The 19,335-nt window shown below is 48.0% G+C and overlaps 1 protein-coding gene across 1 annotated transcript in view; it reads left to right on the top strand.

The window, feature by feature from the left end:
- Positions 1-19,335, top strand: part of PHF3 (PHD finger protein 3) — a 180,498-nt gene that overhangs the window by 76,762 nt on the left and 84,401 nt on the right. The window contains exon 7 of the mRNA XM_075340255.1: positions 5,089-5,242. Coding sequence (XP_075196370.1) covers positions 5,089-5,242 — 154 coding nt within the window. The remainder of the gene's footprint in view (positions 1-5,088; positions 5,243-19,335) is intronic.

The following is a 19,335-nucleotide window of genomic DNA, read 5'->3' as shown; positions in this document are numbered from 1 at the left end:
CCACCGCCCGACCGAGCCGATGCTCTGCTGCAAGCGGTGTCCGCTCTAAAGGCGGAAGGAGTGGTGACTTCTGTTCCTCTTCAGGAACAAGGTCACGGTTTTTACTCCAATTTGTTTGTGGTGCCAAAGAAAGACGGGTCGTTCCGTCCCGTCCTGGATCTAAAGCTGCTCAACAAACACGTAAAAACCAGGAGGTTCAGGATGGAATCTCTCCGCTCCGTTATCGCCTCAATGTCTCAAGGAGATTTCCTAGCATCAATAGACATCAAGGATGCTTATCTCCACGTGCCAATTGCGCCAGAGCATCAGCGTTTTCTACGCTTCGTTATAGGAAGCGAACACCTGCAGTTCGTAGCTCTACCTTTCGGGCTGGCGACAGCCCCTCGGGTCTTCACCAAGGTCATGGCAGCAGTAGTAGCAGTCCTGCACTCGCAAGGTCACTCCGTGATCCCGTATTTGGACGATCTACTTATCAAGGCACCCTCTCGAGGCATGCCAACACAGCCTGAACGTGGCACTGAAGACTCTCCAGAGTTTCGGGTGGATTATCAACTTTTCAAAGTCAAATCTAACCCCGACCCAATCACTAACATATCTTGGCATGGAGTTTCATACTCTCTCAGCGATAGTGAAACTTCCACTGGACAAACAGTGCTCGCTACAGATAGGGGTGCATTCTCTCCTTCAGGGCCAGTCGCACCCCTTGAGGCGCCTCATGCACTTCCTAGGGAAGATGGTAGCAGCAATGGAAGCAGTTCCTTTTGCGCAGTTTCATCTGCGTCCACTACAATGGGACATTCTCCGCCAATGGGACGGGAAGTCGACGTCCCTCGACAGGGAGGTCTCCCTCTCTCAGGCAGCCAAGGAATCTCTCCGGTGGTGGCTTCTTCCCACCTCATTGTCAAAAGGAAAGTCGTTCCTACCCCCATCCTGGGCGGTGGTCACGACAGATGCGAGTCTATCAGGGTGGGGAGCAGTGTTTCTCCACCACAGGGCTCAGGGTACGTGGACTCGGAAAGAGTCCACCCTTCAGATCAATGTTCTGGAGATCAGAGCAGTCTATCTTGCCCTACAAGCCTTCCAACAGTGGCTGGAAGGCAAGCAGATCCGAATTCAGTCGGACAACTCCACAGCGGTGGCATACATCAACCACCAAGGGGGAACACGCAGTCGGCAAGCCTTCCAGGAAGTCCGGCGGATTCTGACGTGGGTGGAAGACACGGCATCCACCATATCCGCCGTTCACATCCCAGGCGTAGAAAACTGGGAAGCAGACTTTCTCAGTCGCCAGGGCATGGACGCAGGGGAATGGTCCCTTCACCCGGACGTGTTTCAGGAGATCTGTCGCCGCTGGGGGATGCCGGACGTCGACCTGATGGCGTCACGGCACAACAACAAGGTCCCGGTTTTCATGGCACGGTCTCACGATCACCGAGCTCTGGCGGCAGACGCCTTAGTTCAAGATTGGTCGCAGTTCCGACTACCGTATGTGTTCCCACCTCTGGCATTGTTGCCCAGAGTGCTCCGCAAAATCAGGTCCGACTGCCGCCGCGCCATTCTCGTCGCTCCAGACTGGCCAAGGAGGGCGTGGTACCCGGATCTGTGGCACCTCACGGTAGGCCATCCGTGGGCACTACCAGACCGTCCAGACTTGCTGTCTCAAGGGCCGTTTTTCCATCTGAATTCTGCGGCCCTGAACCTGACTGTGTGGCCATTGAGTCCTGGATCCTAGCGGCCTCAGGTTTATCTCATGAAGTGGTTGCCACCATGAGACAGGCTAGGAAACCATCCTCCGCCAAGATCTACCACAGGACGTGGAGGATATTCCTATCTTGGTGCTCGGCTCAGGGAGTTTCTCCCTGGCCTTTTGCATTGCCTACTTTTCTTTCCTTCCTGCAGTCTGGGTTGGAAAAAGGTTTGTCGCTTGGCTCCCTTAAGGGTCAAGTCTCCGCGCTATCCGTATTTTTTCAGAAACGCCTGGCGCGACTTCCTCAGGTACGCACGTTCCTGCAAGGGGTTTGTCATATCGTCCCCCCTTACAAGCGGCCATTGGAGCCCTGGGACCTGAACAAGGTTCTAATTGCTCTCCAAAAGCCGCCTTTCGAGCCTATGAAGGAGGTTTCCCTTTCTCGTCTTTCACAGAAAGTGGCCTTTCTAGTGGCGGTCACGTCTCTTCGGAGAGTGTCCGAGCTGGTGGCGTTATCATGCAGATCTCCATTCCTGGTGTTTCACCAGGACAAGGTAGTTCTGCGTCCAATTCCAGAATTTCTTCCCAAGGTGGTATCTTCCTTTCATCTCAATCAAGATATCACTTTACCGTCTTTGTGTCCGCATCCAGTTCACCAATTTGAAAAAGGTTTGCATTTATTGGATCTGGTGAGAGCACTCAGGATCTACATTTCCCGCACGGCGCCTCTGCGCCGCTCGGATGCACTCTTTGTCCTTGTCGCTGGTCAGCGTAAAGGGTCGCAAGCTTCCAAATCCACCCTTGCGCGTTGGATCAAGGAACCAATTCTTCACACCTACCGTTCTGCTGGGCTTCCGATTCCATCAGGACTGAAAGCCCATTCTACCAGAGCCGTGGGTGCGTCCTGGGCATTACGGCACCAGGCTACGGCTCAGCAGGTGTGCCAGGCGGCTACCTGGTCGAGTCTGCACACTTTTACCAAGCATTATCAGGTGCATACCTACGCTTCGGCGGATGCCGGCCTAGGTAGACAAGTCCTTCAGGCGGCGGTGGCTCACCTGTAGGAAAGGGCTGTTTGACGGCCCTATCACGAGGTATTCTTTTACCCACCCAGGGACTGCTTTTGGACGTCCCAATTGTCTGGGTCTCCCAATTAGGAGCGACAAAGAAGAAGGGAATTTTGTTTACTTACCGTAAATTCCTTTTCTTCTAGCTCCAATTGGGAGACCCAGCACCCGCCCTGTTTTTCTTAGGAAATTTGTTTTTTTCGGGTGCACATGTTGTTCATGTTGAACAGTTCAGTTCTCCGAGGTTGTTTCTCGGGTTGAATTTGTATTTAAAACAGTTATTGGCTTTCCTCCTTCTTGCTTTTGCACTAAAACTGAGGAGCCCGTGATCCCACGGGGGGGTGTATAGCCAGAAGGGGAGGGGCCTTACACTTTTAAGTGTAGTACTTTGTGTGGCCTCCGGAGGCATAGCCTATACACCCAATTGTCTGGGTCTCCCAATTGGAGCTAGAAGAAAAGGAATTTACGGTAAGTAAACAAAATTCCCTTCGTTATTGGTAACAGTTAAGCAAGTTGAAGATGAAATGATCTCTAAAAAGTTAAATATGATACATTTCCTTTGTATTTTAGGCAAAAAAAAATAAACAATTTTAATCTTTTACATTTTTAAAATAAAAAAAAAAAGAAAATGGGTCAATGCAAATATTTGGGCACACTGCATGGTTAGTACCCAGTAAAACCCCCTTTGGCAAGTATCACAGCTTGTAAACCCTTTTTCAAGCCAGCCAAGAGTCTTTCAACTCTTGTTTGAGGGATTTTCATCCATTCTTTCTTGGAAAAGTCTTCCAGTTCTATGAGATTCCTGGGTCGTCTTGCATGCACTGCTCTTTTGAGGTCTAGCCACATATATTCAATGATGTTCAGACTGTGAGGGCCATTGTTAAACCTTCAGCTTGTGCCTTTTCAGGTAGTCTATTGTGGATTTTGATCTGTGTTTAGGATCATTAACCATTTGTAGAAGCCATTCTCTTTTTAACTTCAGCCTTTTTACACATGATGTTATGTTTGCATCAAGAATTTGTTGAAATTTAATTGAATCCATTATTCCCTCTACCTGAGAAATATTCCCCTTGCCATTGGATGCAGCACAGCCCCATAGCATGATTGATCCACCCGCCTGTTTAATATTTGGCAATATATTCTTTACCTGAAATTCTGTGCCATTACCCCCCCCCTCCCACACACACACACATACACATACTGTACCTTTGATCATTGTGGACAGAGAGTTCTATTTTAATCTCATCAGTCTACAAGAATTGTTTCCAAAATGCATCAGGCTTGTTTAGATGTTCTTTTGCATACTTCTGATGCTGAATATTATGGTGAGGACGCAGGAGAGGTTTTCTTCTGATGACTCTTCCATGAAGACCATATTTGTGCAGGTGTCTCTGAACAGTAGAACAATGTTCTACAACTCCAGGGTCTGCTAAATCTTCCTGAAGGTCTTTTGCAGTCAAACGCGGGTTCTCATTTGCCTTTCTAGCAATCCTACGAGCAGCTATCACAGAAATTTTTCTTGGTATTCTAGACATTATCTTGACATCCACTGTTCCTGTTAACTGCCATTTCTTAATTTCATTTTAAACTAAGGAAAGGGCAAATTGAAATCACTTTGCTATCTTCTTATAACATTCTCCTGCTTTATGGGCCTCCACCATTTTTATTTTCAGAGTGCTAGGCAGCTGCTTAGAAGAACCCATGGCTGTAGTATTTTTGGTACAAGGTTAGTGAAGACTGGGATTTTATAAAGCTGTGAAATTTGCATCACCTGGCCTTTCCTAATGATGATAGTGAACAAGCCATAACCTTAACATGCGAATTAAGGTCTGAAACCTTGGTCAACGTTATCTAAGCACACAAATTTCCAAGGGTGTACAAATGTTTGCATCTGCCCATTTTCCTTTTTGTAATTTTTCTTTGCCTAAAATACTAAGGAAATGTATCATCTATAACTTTATGCCTTTTAGAGATTATTTCAGCTTCAAGTTGTTTAACTATTCACAATAACAGTAATTTTGACCAGGGGTGCCCAGACTTTTACATGCCACTGTTGACACCTCCCTACCTTGAAGCCAAAGGGACACTTTTTTGTCTTCTGTCTGTTAAGTTAGGAATTATATATACACCAAACACATAGGGGAATCATGATGTGAACCTGACATTACATACTAACCAATATTACCAGAATTATATACGGCACGTTTTTCTTTTCTTTTTTTTGTGTACAAATATCATTGCTAGAAGACATATACAGAGTTGGAAATATAATTATATTGGTTAAGTAATGCAATATTAGTAACACTTAACATATTTCAATTATTTTTAATACAGGTGTTAATGAAAAGATAGACCCGAAAAAAAGAAAACCAGAAAAGAAAGGGTCATCATCCGGCATTCCTGTTACCTCTCCATCTACACCAAAACCATCTGTTGAGCAAATAAGACAAAGCGTTCGCCACTCTCTAAAAGATATACTGGTAAAAAGGTACGCTAATGCTGATGTATAAAAGTTTGGGTACTGACTCACGGTGCACTGCAATAGTTATGTTGTGTGATTGGCACTCTGCCCAATCCGACTCCTCTCTTATAAGCTTAATTTTTCAGATGCCGCAGTTAAGGCTGGGGCCACACGGGGCACTAGTGCGATCCTGATGACACTCTGCTCACGCTGGCAGTACAGCAGTGCCGAGTTGCATGCTAGTATCCCTGCGACTGAGGTCCGACTGTGCGAGCGGACCTCAGCTGCGGGGTTCGGGTGGGCCAGCACTGGGGAGGGAGGGGTTTATCTCCCTCTCTCCTCCGTAGTCGGCTATTGCCATTCTCGCACTACACTCGCAGTACACTGGTGTACCGCGAGTGTAGTGCGATCTTTCTCTCGCCCCATAGACTTGAATGGGTGCGAGAGAAAGAGTCTCGCATTACAGTTGCAGCATGCTGCGATTGTTTTCTTGGTCCGATTAGGGCTGAGAAAATAATCGCTCATGTGCGCTGACACACAGCCTAATATTGGTCCGAGTGGAATACGATGTTTTATCGCACTCCACTTGCACCGTTTTTCTCGCCATGTGTCTTAGGCCTAATAGTGACAGCAGCATCTATGGAGAATAACAAGGATATAATTGTGGGTGTTAATGAAAAGGTAGACATGAAAAAAGAAAACCAGGAAAGTAAGGGTCCTCAGCCAGCTTTTCTGTGAACTCTCCATCTACACCAAAACATCTGTTGAGCAAATAAGACAGTGTTCGCCACTTTCTGCAAGACATTGGGCCTCATTTATAAAAACGATCAAAAAGATAAACTGTTTGTTGCCCATAGCAACTAATCAGAGCTTGGCTCTCTTTTGTTAAACTGCAGTTGTAAAATGAAAGCTGTGCTTTGGTTGCTATGGCAAACAGTTTTCTGTTTTGACAATTTTGATAACTCTGCCTTGTAGTGGTAAAAAGGTATGATAATGAGGGTGCATAACATTTTGTGTACTGGATCTGGTCCACCAAGCCAGATACATTGTGTGATTGGCGCAAGGTTTGGAGCTGTGTTTGCTTCTATTGTAGTGACCAGACACATCACTCTGCATCCCTACTTGTAACATACTGCTTCCAGGAAGCTAGTGCATGTGTAATGTATTACAATGGAGAATGCAGCGACCGATCTGTTCACAAGTTCCTTCATGTTTGGCCACGTTTTCTTTGTGCCCTTAATATGAGGAGGAACATTTTGAAGTTAAAAGATACAAGCTGTCATAACGAGGGTGTGTGGCTTCTCAAGGAGCAAAAGTGGCGCAGAGCTTCTGATCAAGACACTATTAGATTTATAAACAGTAAATATTCTCAATTTATGTCAAAACAAGTACATTTGAAATATACATATTTGGTGTCTTTGCATGTATAACACATTTCCAATAAAAAGAACAAAAGAAAGAACCCAATGGCCGAATGATTCGCCTCCCCCGCCCCCCCCCCATTATTCCCCCTTAAAATAATAACTTAGAGATAGTCACTTATGTGCTCTCCAACATGGTACCATGAAGTATTAGGAGATGTAAAAAAAAAAAATTGACTCTTAACCCCTTAACGACCGCACGCAGTAATATTACGTCCTAGCGGTCATAGTGTTACTGACCGCGGTCTGCCGCCGACAGCATGCTGCGATCGGCGCACATCTCAGCTGATTTTTACAGCTGAGATGTGTGCCTGCCAAGCACGAGCAGAATCGTTATCTGCTCGTGCCGTTTAATCCCTTAAATGGCACTGTCAATATGTGACAGCACCATTATAATGGCATCGGCGGTAAACATTTACTTACCGCCCGATACCGGAAGTCATGTGACGTGATCACGTGACTTCCGGTGGTTGTCATGGTAGCACAGGGTCGTGATGACTCCTGTAACTCACATGAATTACTTTTGGTTTCACTCGGCCCGGAGCTGAGTGAAGCAGAAAATTAGCATATCTGCTGTTTACAGCTGTATAGCTGTGATCAGCAGATATGGCAGAGCGATTGGATTGTTGATCCATATAGCCCCCTAGGAAGACTAGTAAAATAAAAGGGTTAAAAAAATAAAAAATATACACACATTGGAATCGCCGCATTCAGAAACGCCCGATCTATCAAAATATAAAATCAATTAATCTGATCAGTAAACGACGTAGCGGCAAAAAGATTCCAAACGTCAAAATTATGTTTTTTGGTCGCTGCAAATTTTGCACAAAATGCAATAACAGGCGATCAAAATGTAGCATCTGCGCAAAAATGGTTCCGTTAAAAACGTCACCTCGAGACGCAAAAAATAAGCCATCACTGAGCCATAGATCCCGAAAAATGAGAACGCTATGGGTCACGGAATATCGTGTAAAACGTGCGCCACTTTTTTCGGACAAACTTCCGATTTTTTTTTTAACCCCTTATATAAATGTAAAGCTATACATGTTGGGGGTCTATGAACTCGCACTGAGCTCGGGCATCATACCCACACATCAGTTTTACCATATAGTAATCACAGTCAATAAAATATCTCAAAAACAATAGTGCTATCGCACTTGTTTTGCAGTTTTTCCGCATTTGGAATATTTTTGCCGTTTTCCAGTACACTATATGGTAAAACCTATGGTTTAATTTAAAAGTACAGATCGTTCCGCAAAAAAATGAGCCCTCACATGACCATATTGACTGAAAAATGAAAAAGTTGCGTGTCTCAGAAGAAGAATGGTGAAAAAAAAAACAGCGAAAAATTGGCAAGTCGTTAAGGGGTTAAATTATGACCTTAAGGCTATGTGCGCACTTACCGGATTTTGCCGCGGATTTTTCGCGGATTTGCTGCATGTTTCGCTGCAGAAAATGTTCATAACATCTCTGCAGTGAATCACCAGCAAATCCTATGGAGAAAAAAAATCCTGTGCGCACTGGGCGGAATTTGACAGCTGCATATTTTGCTGCGGGATTCCCGCAGCAAAAACAAGTGCATGTCACTTCTTTTCCGCACATCGCTGCGGGATTTCACTCCATTGACTCAATGTTAATCATGAAATCCCGCAGGGAATAACGCAGGCAGCAAATTCTGTGCGGTTCACTGCGTTTTCCTGCGTTATTCCCTGCGGTATTTCGCGGTTTACCTCCGGTAATGTGCATCTCTTGTCTGCGGTTTGCAGGGAAGTGATGTCATTACAGGAAGAGGAAGCAAAGCAGAGAGTAAACACACACACACACAGACATAGAACACATCACAGACACAGATCACATAGACACAGACACATAGAACACACATAGAAAGAAAACGGAAATATAGAAAAAAAAGAACGTGAGCTCCGCTGCATATTCACCGTCCAGCCGAGGTAAGCACACAGCGGCGGCCCGGTATTCTCAGGCTGGGGAGGGAGAGGGGCAGGGGTAATGTCCCCCGCCTCACTCCCCCTCCGGCAGCCGAGAATATCAGCCGCAGCTGCCCCGGCACTGTCGCATGCAATATGCGGCACTGCCGGAGTGTCCTCGGCTCTTCTTGCCACCGTGTAGCAGTGGTGGCAAGGTAATACAAGGGGTTAATGATGGTGGGGGACCACCGCCATTAACCCCTGGCTTGATCATGGCAGCGTCTATGTGACAGCTGACATGATCAACCCGTAAGTAAAGTGAAAAAAACACAGACACCGAAAAATCCTTTATTTTAAATAAAACCAACAAGCCTCGTTCACCATTTTATTAACCCCCCCCCCCCCCAAACAAAGCTCCGGCATAATCCACAGGTCCGACTCCAGCGTCCTGCACTGCTGACATCCAGCCGCAACTGTCACAGACACAGGCTGAATGCAGCAGACAGCAGAGGTAATTACCGGTCATTTCCCACGGCCGGTAATGTGAACTCACTGCCGACCGTGGGAAATGCAGCGATCTGTCCTCTATCTATCCCTCTATCTATCATCTATCTATCCCTCTATCTATCTATCTATCATCTATCTATCCCTCTATCTATTCTGCTGTCTATCTACTATCTCAGAATTAAATGACTTTTTTTTTTTTTTTTTTTTTCTTCAATGTGCTTTATTGCATTGAATGCAATAAAGCACATCCCAACCCGCACGCGGCAAAACCGCGGCAATACCGCGAATAATACCGCGGTAAAACCGCGGCAAACCGCATGCGGTTTTCGGGTGCGGTTTCCCGCGTTTTTTTACCGCGGGTGCGGTAATCTTTGAGAGCATGCGGAATTTTCACAAGAAAATTCCATTTCCCAGTGCGCACAGAGCCTAAAAAATTGTATGGAAATAGGAATGTTATCACTGACGACGTCAGCTTGTCCCGCAAAAAAACAGCCCCCTTACAGCTCTGTCAGCTAAAAAAACATACTATAGCTGCCAGAATAAGGCTTTGCAAACATTTGATTTTAAGGTGAAAAATCGGCAAAACATGAAAAACAATATAACTGTAGTACTGCTGTAATTAAAAAACCCAAACAATTCCTGAATTACTATTTCTCCCAAAAAGCGTAACAGAAAGCAATAAAAAAAATGTGCCCAAAAATTATACTAATTATTATGTATTATTATAGCGCCATTTATTCCATAGCACTTTACATGTGAAAGGGGTATACATAATAGGGACAAGTACAATAATCATAAACAATACAAGGCACAGACTGGTACAGGAGGATAGAGGTCCCTGCCCGCGAGGGATCACAGTCTACAAGGGATAGGTGAGGATACAGTACGTTAGGGTAGAGGTGGTTGTGCAGTGCTATATCGGACTGAGGGTTACGGCAGGTTGTAGGCTTGTCGGAAGAGGTGGGTCTTAGGGTTCCTTTTGAAGCTTGTCAAGGTAGGAGAGAGTCTGATATGTTGTGGCAGAGCATTCCAGAGTATGGGGGAGGCACGGGAGAAATCTTGGATGCAATGGTGGGAAGAGGAGATGAGAGGGGGGAGCAGAGAAGAAGATCTTGTGAGGCTCGAAGGTTACGTGCAGGTAAGTACCGGGAGACGAGGTCACAGATGTATAGAGGAGACAGATTGTGGATGGCTTTGTATGTTATGGACAGTGTTTTCAACTGGAGTCGTTGGGCAATGGGAAGCCAGTGTGACTGGTAGAGAGGTGAGGTGGGGGAGTAGTGGGGGGACAGGTGGATTAGCCGGGCAGCATAGTTTAGAATAGATTGTAGGGGTGCAAGACTGTTAGAAGGGGGAGGCCACAGAGCAGGAAGTTGCAATAATCCAGGCGGGAGATAATAAGGGCATGTACTAGGGATTTTGCAGCTTCTTGGGAAAGGAATGTACGGATCCGGAAAATGTTTTTGAGTTGGAGGCGGCAGGAGGTGAAGTGGACTTGGACGTGTGGCTTGAAAGAGAGATCAGAGTCTAGAGTTACTTCCAGGCAGCGAGCACGTGGGATCTCCTTTTGCAAAGTACAAGCCCTTTTATGACTCTGTCGGCAAAAAAATAAAAAAAAACTATAGGCTTTGAAATATGGTGATGCAAAAGACCTTTAGTTTATAAAAAAAAGTGTTTTTTTTCTTGTAATAATAGCCATTCCTAAAAAAACCCTGCTATAAATTGGTATTGCTGTAATTGTACTGAAAAAAAATAAGTAGACATTCAGTGCCACTGACAAAAAATTGTGAAAGTTTTGTTATTTTTTTTTATTTCTTTTTTGTTCTCAGTTTTATTAACTGTACAAAAGTAATACAAAAAAATAAAACTGTATATACCTTGTATTGGCATAATCATACTGACCCACAGAATAAGGTTTATACTTTATTTGTAAGTTACAGTAAATAGCATAAAATTTAAGATGCAAAAAAACAGTCATTATTGCTGTTTGTTTATATCCCTTCCCATAAAGCGTTAATATAAGATTAGAACATTATATGTGCCCCATAAAAGGTGCCACTAGTGAACACAAAGTCATTCAGAAAAAAACCAAGCCCTCATGCAACTTTATCTTTAACAAAATAAAAAAAAAAGTTATGGTCCCTGAAAAGTGACAAAAAAAAATAAATTTTAAGAAATGAAAAAAGTCTGTATTACATAATAGAATACACACAGGTGGACTCAATTTATGGACCCAATTTACTAAATATATGACTTCAGAAGGCAGTTGATCACCTAGGATTTGATTTAGTGGTATCAGACTACAGGATGCGGAATACATATGCACATGACCAATTTTCAGATTTATAATATTTAGAAAGCCAGGTATCTTTTTTTACACTTTACAAATATTTGCTACTTTTCTTCATCGTTCCTATGGGAGACCCAGATCATGGGTGTATAGCTTCTGCCTCCGGAGGACACACAAAGTACTACACTAAAAAGTGTAGCTCCTCCCTCCGAGCATATACACCCCCTGGATAACCAAATATAGCCAGTTCAATGCTTTGTGTTCAGGAGGCACACATCCACACATGCATTCTCATCTGATTTTTGATTTTTGGAAAGAGTTTGAAGAAAAGCAGGTCCAAGCCTGGACCCCCGGCATGTCCCTTCTCACCCCACTGTGTCGGCGGTGTTGTTAAGGTTGATTCCAAGGCTGGAGCTTTACATGCCGCGCTCCTTCACCATCCCTCGGGCTCTGGCTTGAAGTGGGAGCCAGCACGGTTCTCACTGCCTTGCAGGAGACCGGTCTCCATCCGCAGCCCTTTCAGGATCCTGCCGGACGGAGCACTCATCCCTCAGGAACCTGGCCCTGCGTCTCACAAGCTTAGTATTTGAGACGTTATTGTCAGGGGGTCCCTTGCACTTTATTGTTGGGGAGAGTGTGTTATTTAACTTTTGTGACATTTCCGGCCGGTTCTCTGGTTTTCACCTGAGAACCGCGCCGAGGGTGCCTGCGCGCCGGCCGCATTGTAAAATTTAGGCCCCGGCTTCGCCTGAGGCCTAGTTTCGTTTTCACTGCCCCTGCATGTCAGTCATGCAGAGGGACAGTGCGGCCCTGCCCACCGGCCGTTCGGCACAGGGGAGGACACTCCTCTCTGAGGACATGTTTCCCTCCCCTGTATATCTCCTTGGCCCTCCGGATCCCGCTCTTTGACTAGGCTCCGCCCCCTCTCCTCGCTCTGGCGCCATTTTATCAGCGTTCTCACACCGATCGGCGCTGGCTGCAGCATCTCTGCATAATCTGTCTGGGGGTCCGAGCTGTGGGATCCGGAGGGCACACAAACGGTCTGGTAAGCCACAACCTCCGGTTGTGGACCTTCTTATACACTCTCTGGGGGTCATTCTGGCTCAGAGCCCCCACCTCAGCAGCATGTCTCACACTAGGAGCAAGGCTGCAAGGCTGTACTCAATATGCACTGCATGTAAGCTCGTACTGCCTGAACCGAGCACATATCCACATTGTGATGCCTGCTCTAACATGGTGGTGCCTCAGCCTGGAGTCTCCCCAGTGGTCCCTCCGGCTGCTCCGGCCCCGGTGGCTGAACCCCCGGCTTGGGTAGAATTGTTCTCTAAGTCTATCTCCCAGTCCTTTGCCGACTCCATGGGAGAGTTGTCCCGGACTCTGCTGAGCATGCATCAGCCCCCTTCTCAGGGCGCCTCTGCTGCTACGGCTCGCTCTGCAGAGCTCACAGAGGATTCTTCATCTGCTCCCAGACCCCGTCCTCCTAAAAGGAGACGCAGGGTCCCCTCTCCTTCCTCGTCCCGCGGCTCTGATTCACGAGCTGACTCGCAGGACGAGGAGGATGTCTTTACTAGGGGCTCGGAAGCTACCTCCATGTGCCCCATTGATCTGACCGAGGGTGACGCAGATGTTAGTGATTTGATTGCGACCATTAATTCTGTACTGGACCTCAATCCGCCAGTATCAGAGGAGCAACCCTCTCTGGCAGAAAAGCACCAGTTTACCGTGCCTAAGAGAACAAGGAGTGTGTTCTTTAACCACTCCAGTTTTCAGGCCACTGTGACCAAGCCCAGAGCCTGTCCTGACAAACGCTTCCCAAAGCGTGGTTCTGATGACCGTTTTCCTTTTCCACCAGAGGTGGTCAAGGAGTGGGCTCACTCACCAAAGGTAGACCCTCCGGTGTCTAGACTCTCAGCCCGGACAGTGGTATCAGTGGCTGATGGCACCTCACTTAAGGATCCCACTGACCGCCAGGTTGACCTTCTGGCCAAGTCTGTATATGAGGCGGCAGGGGCCTCGTTCTCCCCATCCTTTGCAGCAGTGTGGGCTCTCAAAGTCATCTCTGCTTCTCTAGAGGAGATGCATTCCCTCACTAGGGACTCTATGCCTGAAATGGTTGCCTTAACTTCCCAGGCTTCAGCCTTTTCATCCTACGCCATGTCTGCCATGCTGGAGGCTTCTCACCGCACTGCGGTGGCTTCGGCTAATTCCCTCGCTATCCGCAGGATCTTGTGGCTTCGAGAGTGGAAGGCAGACGCTTCTTCAAAGAAGTACCTTGCTGGGCTCCCATTTGCTGGGTCCAGGCTGTTCGGTGAACAACTGGATGAAATTATTAAGGAAGCTACTGGCGGGAAGAGTACTTCCTTGCCACAGACTAAAACCAGGAAACCTGCCCAGGGAAGGAATCAGTCGAGATTTCGTTCCTTTCGTTCCTCTAACTGGTCGTCCTCTAAGCCCTCGACCTCGCCCACTAACTAAACCAAGGACCAGAAGCCCAACTGGCGCAAGAAGCCGCGTCCACAGAAGTCCGCAGGAGCTGCTGCCACCAAGGCAGCCTCCTCTTGACTATCTGGCCGAGCCAGCAACGTCCTTGGTCGGTGGCAGGCTCTCCCACTTTGGCGACGCTTGGTTTCAACACGTCTCCGATCAGTGGGTGCGGGATATCATCTCCCACGGCTACAGGATAGAATTCTCTTCCAGCCCGCCAAACAGATTTTTTTCTGTCAACTCCCCCCTGCTCCAAGGCCGCCGCCTTCTCTCAGGCTGTGGCATCCTTGCAGGCCAACGGAGTAATTGTACCGGTTCCCGCCCGGGAACGGTTCAGAGGTTTCTACTCAAATCTCTTCCTAGTCCCCAAAAAGGACGGTTCCTTCCGGCCCATCCTGGATCTCAAGCTTCTCAACAAGCATGTTCAGGTGCGGCATTTTCGCATGGAGTCTCTACGATCAGTCATTGCCTCAATGAACCAAGGAGATTTCCTGGCATCCATCGACATCAGAGATGCCTATCTGCATGTGCCAATTGCAGTTTCACACCAGCGTTTGCTACGTTTTGCAATCGGAGAGGAACATTTCCAATTCGTGGCTCTCCCCTTCGGGTTAGCCACGGCCCCTCGAGTATTCACCACGGTCATGGCAGCAGTGGTTGCGGTTCTGCACCTCCAGGGGTTGGCAGTGATTCCTTACCTGGACGACCTTCTAGTCAAGGCTTCATCCAGTGCAGACTGTCAGCGGAGTGTCTCGCTCACTCTCGCCACTCTTGTTCAATTCGGGTGGCTTGTCAATCTGCCCAAGTCCACTCTGACTCCGACCCAGAAACTCACGTACCTAGGGATGCAGTTCGAGACTCTGCCGGCACTTGTCAAGCTGCCCTTAGTCAAACAGCAGTCCCTCCATCTGGCGGTGCGCTCTCTGCTGAGGCCCTGCCGTCATTCCATCAGGCACCTAATGCAGGTGCTGGGTCAGATGGTGGCGTCAATGGAAACGGTTCCCTTTGCCCAGTTCCATCTGCGTCCTCTGCAGCTGGACATTCTCCGCTGTTGGGACAAGCGGACTTCTTCCTTGCACAGGTTGGTGGCTCTGTCGCCACAGACCAGGGGCTCTCTTCAGTGGTGGCTTCGGCCCCTCTCTCTGTCTCAGGGACGCTCCTTCCTGGCCCCGTCCTGGGTGATTCTCACCACGGATGCCAGTCTATCCGTCTGGGGAGCAGTATACCTCCACCACCGAGCGCAGGGCACTTGGAACTCCGTCCGAATCAGCCCTCTCGATCAATGTGCTGGAAATCAGAGCTGTGCTCCTAGTTCTCGTAGCCTTTCACCACCTGTTGGCGGGCAAACACATTCGAGTCCAGTCAGACAACGCGACAGCGGTTGCCTACATCAATCACCAGGGCGGGACTCGCAGCCGCCTGGCAATGTTGGAGGTTCAACGCATCCTTCAGTGGACGGAGGACTCCAAGTCCACCATATCCGCAGTCCACATCCCAGGCGTAGAAAACTGGGAGGCAGATTATCTCAGCCGTCAGGCCGTGGACAGCGGCGAGTGGGCTCTGCATCCGGCAGTGTTTCGGTCAATCTGCCGCAAATGGGGCACTCCGGAAGTGGATCTAATGGCATCCTGGCACAACAACAAGGTCCCGGTTTACGTGGCTCGCTCCCACGATCCTCAAGCCTTTGCAGCGGACGCGCTGGTTCAAGATTGGTCCCAGTTTCGTCTGTCTTACGTGTTTCCCCCCCTAGCTCTCTTGCCCAGAGTCTTGCGCAAGATCAGAATGGAGGGCCGTCGGGTCATCCTCATTGCTCCAGACTGGCCCAGGCGAGCTTGGTACCCAGACCTGCTCCATCTGTCCGTAGAGGTGCTGTGGCATCTCCCGGACCGCCCAGACCTTCTCTCACAAGGTCCGTTTTTCCGCCAGAATTCTGCGGCTCTCAGATTGACGGCGTGGCTCTTGAGTCCTGGATCTTGACGACTTCTGGCATTCCTCCTGAAGTCATCTCCACTATGACTCGGGCTCGGAAGTCTTCCTCGGCCAAAATTTATCACAGGACTTGGAGAATTTTCCTGTCCTGGTGTCGTTCTTCCGGCCATGCCCCATGGCCTTTTTCCTTGCCGACCATCCTGTCCTTTCTACAGTCCGGTCTGCAGCTAGGACTATCCCTCAATTCCCTCAAGGGACAGGTCTCTGCTCTGTCAGTGTTGTTCCAGCGGCGTATCACCCGGCTGGCTCAGGTGCGCACCTTTATGCAGGGCGCATCTCACATCATTCCGCCTTACCGGCGGCCTTTGGATCCCTGGGACCTTAATCTGGTCCTCACGGCCTTACAGAAACCCCCCTTTGAGCCTCTTAGGGAGGTTTCTTTGTTTCGTCTTTCACAGAAAGTCGTCTTTCTAGTGGCCATAACTTCCCTCAGGAGAGTCTCTGATTTAGCAGCGCTCTCTTCGGAGTCGCCTTTTTTGGTTTTTCATCAAGTCAAGGTGGTTCTCCGTCCGACTCCGGACTTTCTCCCTAAGGTGGTATCTCCTTTCCACCTTAACCAGGACATTTCATTGCCTTCCTTTTGTCCGGCTCCTGTTCATCGCTTTGAGAAAGCATTGCATACTTTAGATCTGGTGCGGGCGCTCCGGATTTATGTGTCACGCACCGCTGTTCTTAGGCGGTGCACCTCTCTTTTTGTGCTGACCACAGGTCGGCGTAAGGGCCTCTCGGCTTCTAAACCGACCCTGGCTCGTTGGATTAGGTCGGCCATTTCTGATGCCTACCAGTGTACTCAAGTTCCTCCCCCGCCGGGGATCAAGGCACACTCGACCAGAGCTGTCGGTGCCTCTTGGGCTTTCAGGCACCAGGCTACGGCTCAGCAGGTCTGTCAGGCTGCCACTTGGTCTAGTCTGCACACCTTTTCGAAGCACTACCAAGTGCATGCTCATGCTTCGGCAGATGCGAGCTTGGGCAGACGCATCCTTCAGGCGGCTGTCGCCCATTTGTGAAGTTAGGTTTCGCCTACTTCTCAGTTTTCTGTTTATTTCCCACCCATGGACTGCTTTGAGACGTCCCATGGTCTGGGTCTCCCATAGGAACGATGAAGAAAAAGAGAATTTTGTTTACTTACCGTAAATTCTTTTTCTTATAGTTCCGTAATGGGAGACCCAGCACCCTCCCTGTTGCCTGTTGGCAGTTTCTTGTTCCGCGTGTTATCACCGGCTGTTGTTGTAGACAGGGGCTCCGGTTGTTCCGGTTTTTGCTCTATCTCTACTAGTGGGTGGCTATTCTCCTTCAGCTTTTGCACTAAACTGGCTATATTTGGTTATCCAGGGGGTGTATATGCTCGGATGGAGGAGCTACACTTTTTAGTGTAGTACTTTGTGTGTCCTCCGGAGGCAGAAGCTATACACCCATGGTCTGGGTCTCCCATTACGGAACTATAAGAAAAAGAATTTACGGTAAGTAAACAAAATTCTCTTTTTTGTTGGTATTTCACATAAAATCCCAATAAAATACAGTTAAAGGGAACCAACCACCAGGATTTTGCACTAGGAATGAGAGGCAGTGCCATACTTGCACTAAGATGAAAAATCCAGGCATACTTGTTGTAGAAAGATCCGATGCTTGGATGTAGAAATATATTTAATCAAAGTTGCAAAAACGCACTGCACTTTGACAGGTGCAACGGGGTGAGCCTTTGTCGGGTTCTCATTGTAAAGTCCTCCAGTGTCCTCTATCATGTGCTCCCTTTTTTTTATTTGAATACACAGTAAGGGGTAATTTGCACACTACGACATCACAGGCCAATTGTAGCGATGCCGAGCGTGATAGTACCCGCCCCCGTCGCAGCTGCGATATCTTGTGATAGCTGCCGTAGCGAACATTATCGCTACGGCAGCTTCACATGCACTTACCTGCCCTGCGACGTCGCTCTGGCCGGCGAACCGCCTCCTTCCTAAGGGGGCGGGTCGTGTGGTGTCAAAGCGACATCACACGGCAGGCAGCCAATAGAAGCAGAGGGGCGGAGATGAGCGGGACGTAAACATCCCGCCCACCTCCTTCCTTCCTCATTGCAGCCGGGTCGCAGGTAAGGTGATGTTCCTCGCTCCTGCGGCTTCGCACACAGCGATGTGTGCTGCCGCAGGAATGAGGAACAATATCGTAACATCGGTCCTTCCGAAATTATGGAAATGACCGACGCTACACCGATGATACGATTTCGACGCTTTTGCGCTCGTTAATCGTATCAAAAACGATGTACACACTCCGATGTCGACAGCGACGCCGGATGTGCGTCACTTTCGATTGACCCCACCGACATCGTGCGATGTCGTAGTGTGCAAAGTACCCCTGATTCTGTCTTCATTAAAATGGTGTCGGAGGACGCGCATGCGCGAACTGCAATCTCAAGCGCCATTTTATTGAAGACACTGCGGTGAATACTATGAGAGGCATTGGCACATTTGCAGTGTTTTCAATAAAATAGTGACAGAGATCGTGGTGCACGCATGCGCAGACTATGTTTCCATTTTAATGAAGACAAAATTACTGTGTCAATGCGTGCATGCCGTCAACAACAGCAATAGCGACGCAATATTAAAATAAAGAAAAGGACACATCATAGAGGACGTTGGAGGAGGACTTTACAGCGAGGACCTGACACACAAAGGCCGCCCCTTGGCACCCGTCAATCAAAGTGCAGTGCATTTCTGCAACTTCGATTAATGATATTTCTGAAACTAAGCATCCGATCTTTCAACAACAGGTATGCTTGGATTCAGCATCCTAGTGCTAGTATGGCACTGCCTTTTGTTCATATCGCAAAATTCTGGTAGTTAGTCCTCTTTAAAGGGAACCTGTAACCAGATTTTTCATTTGTGAACTAAGACTACCACTTTCAGCAGTGCCTGTGCTTCATTCCATAAAAGTGTATATTATGCCCTAACTCCCCTTTATATCCCCCAAAAACCTTTTTATATTCTCTCCCGCTGTATGTAAATCTGGATGGTTTAATCCAACGGGTGTCCTTGCTGCAGTGTCTATCCCTTCTGTCCACTGCTGATTGCCGTCCCTTTCTTCTGGTTGATGAAATCTCACACCTATGGAGACACATTTCCAACTTGCACATATGCACTTATGTTTTAGGGTCTTACTGCAGTAGGACAGAGAAACATGCCCATGCAGGAGGCGGTGGCAAGTGTGCTCAGGCGCAAGATTTTTCCTGGCCATGTGGATGACACAGGAGACGTCATCCATGTCAATCGGAGGAAAAGAATGGCATTTAGCGGTGAGAGAGAAGGGATAGACGCTGCAGCAAGGACGCTCATCTGACCGGACCGTCCAGATTTACATACAGCATGTGAGAATATAAAAAGGGTTTTTGGGGGTTTACAGGGGTAGTTAGGGGATAATATAATCCTTTTATGGAATGCACCACAGGCGCTACTGAAGATGGTAGTGCCACGCCCTGCCCAGGGTCTGGGGTACTCGGAACCGGGTCAG

The sequence above is a fragment of the Anomaloglossus baeobatrachus genome, chromosome 3 (assembly GCF_048569485.1).
Source record: "Anomaloglossus baeobatrachus isolate aAnoBae1 chromosome 3, aAnoBae1.hap1, whole genome shotgun sequence".
Classification (NCBI taxonomy): domain Eukaryota; kingdom Metazoa; phylum Chordata; class Amphibia; order Anura; family Aromobatidae; genus Anomaloglossus; species Anomaloglossus baeobatrachus.
The sequence above is the reverse complement of the archived record's forward strand: the minus strand, read 5'-3'. Positions and strand labels throughout refer to the sequence as shown.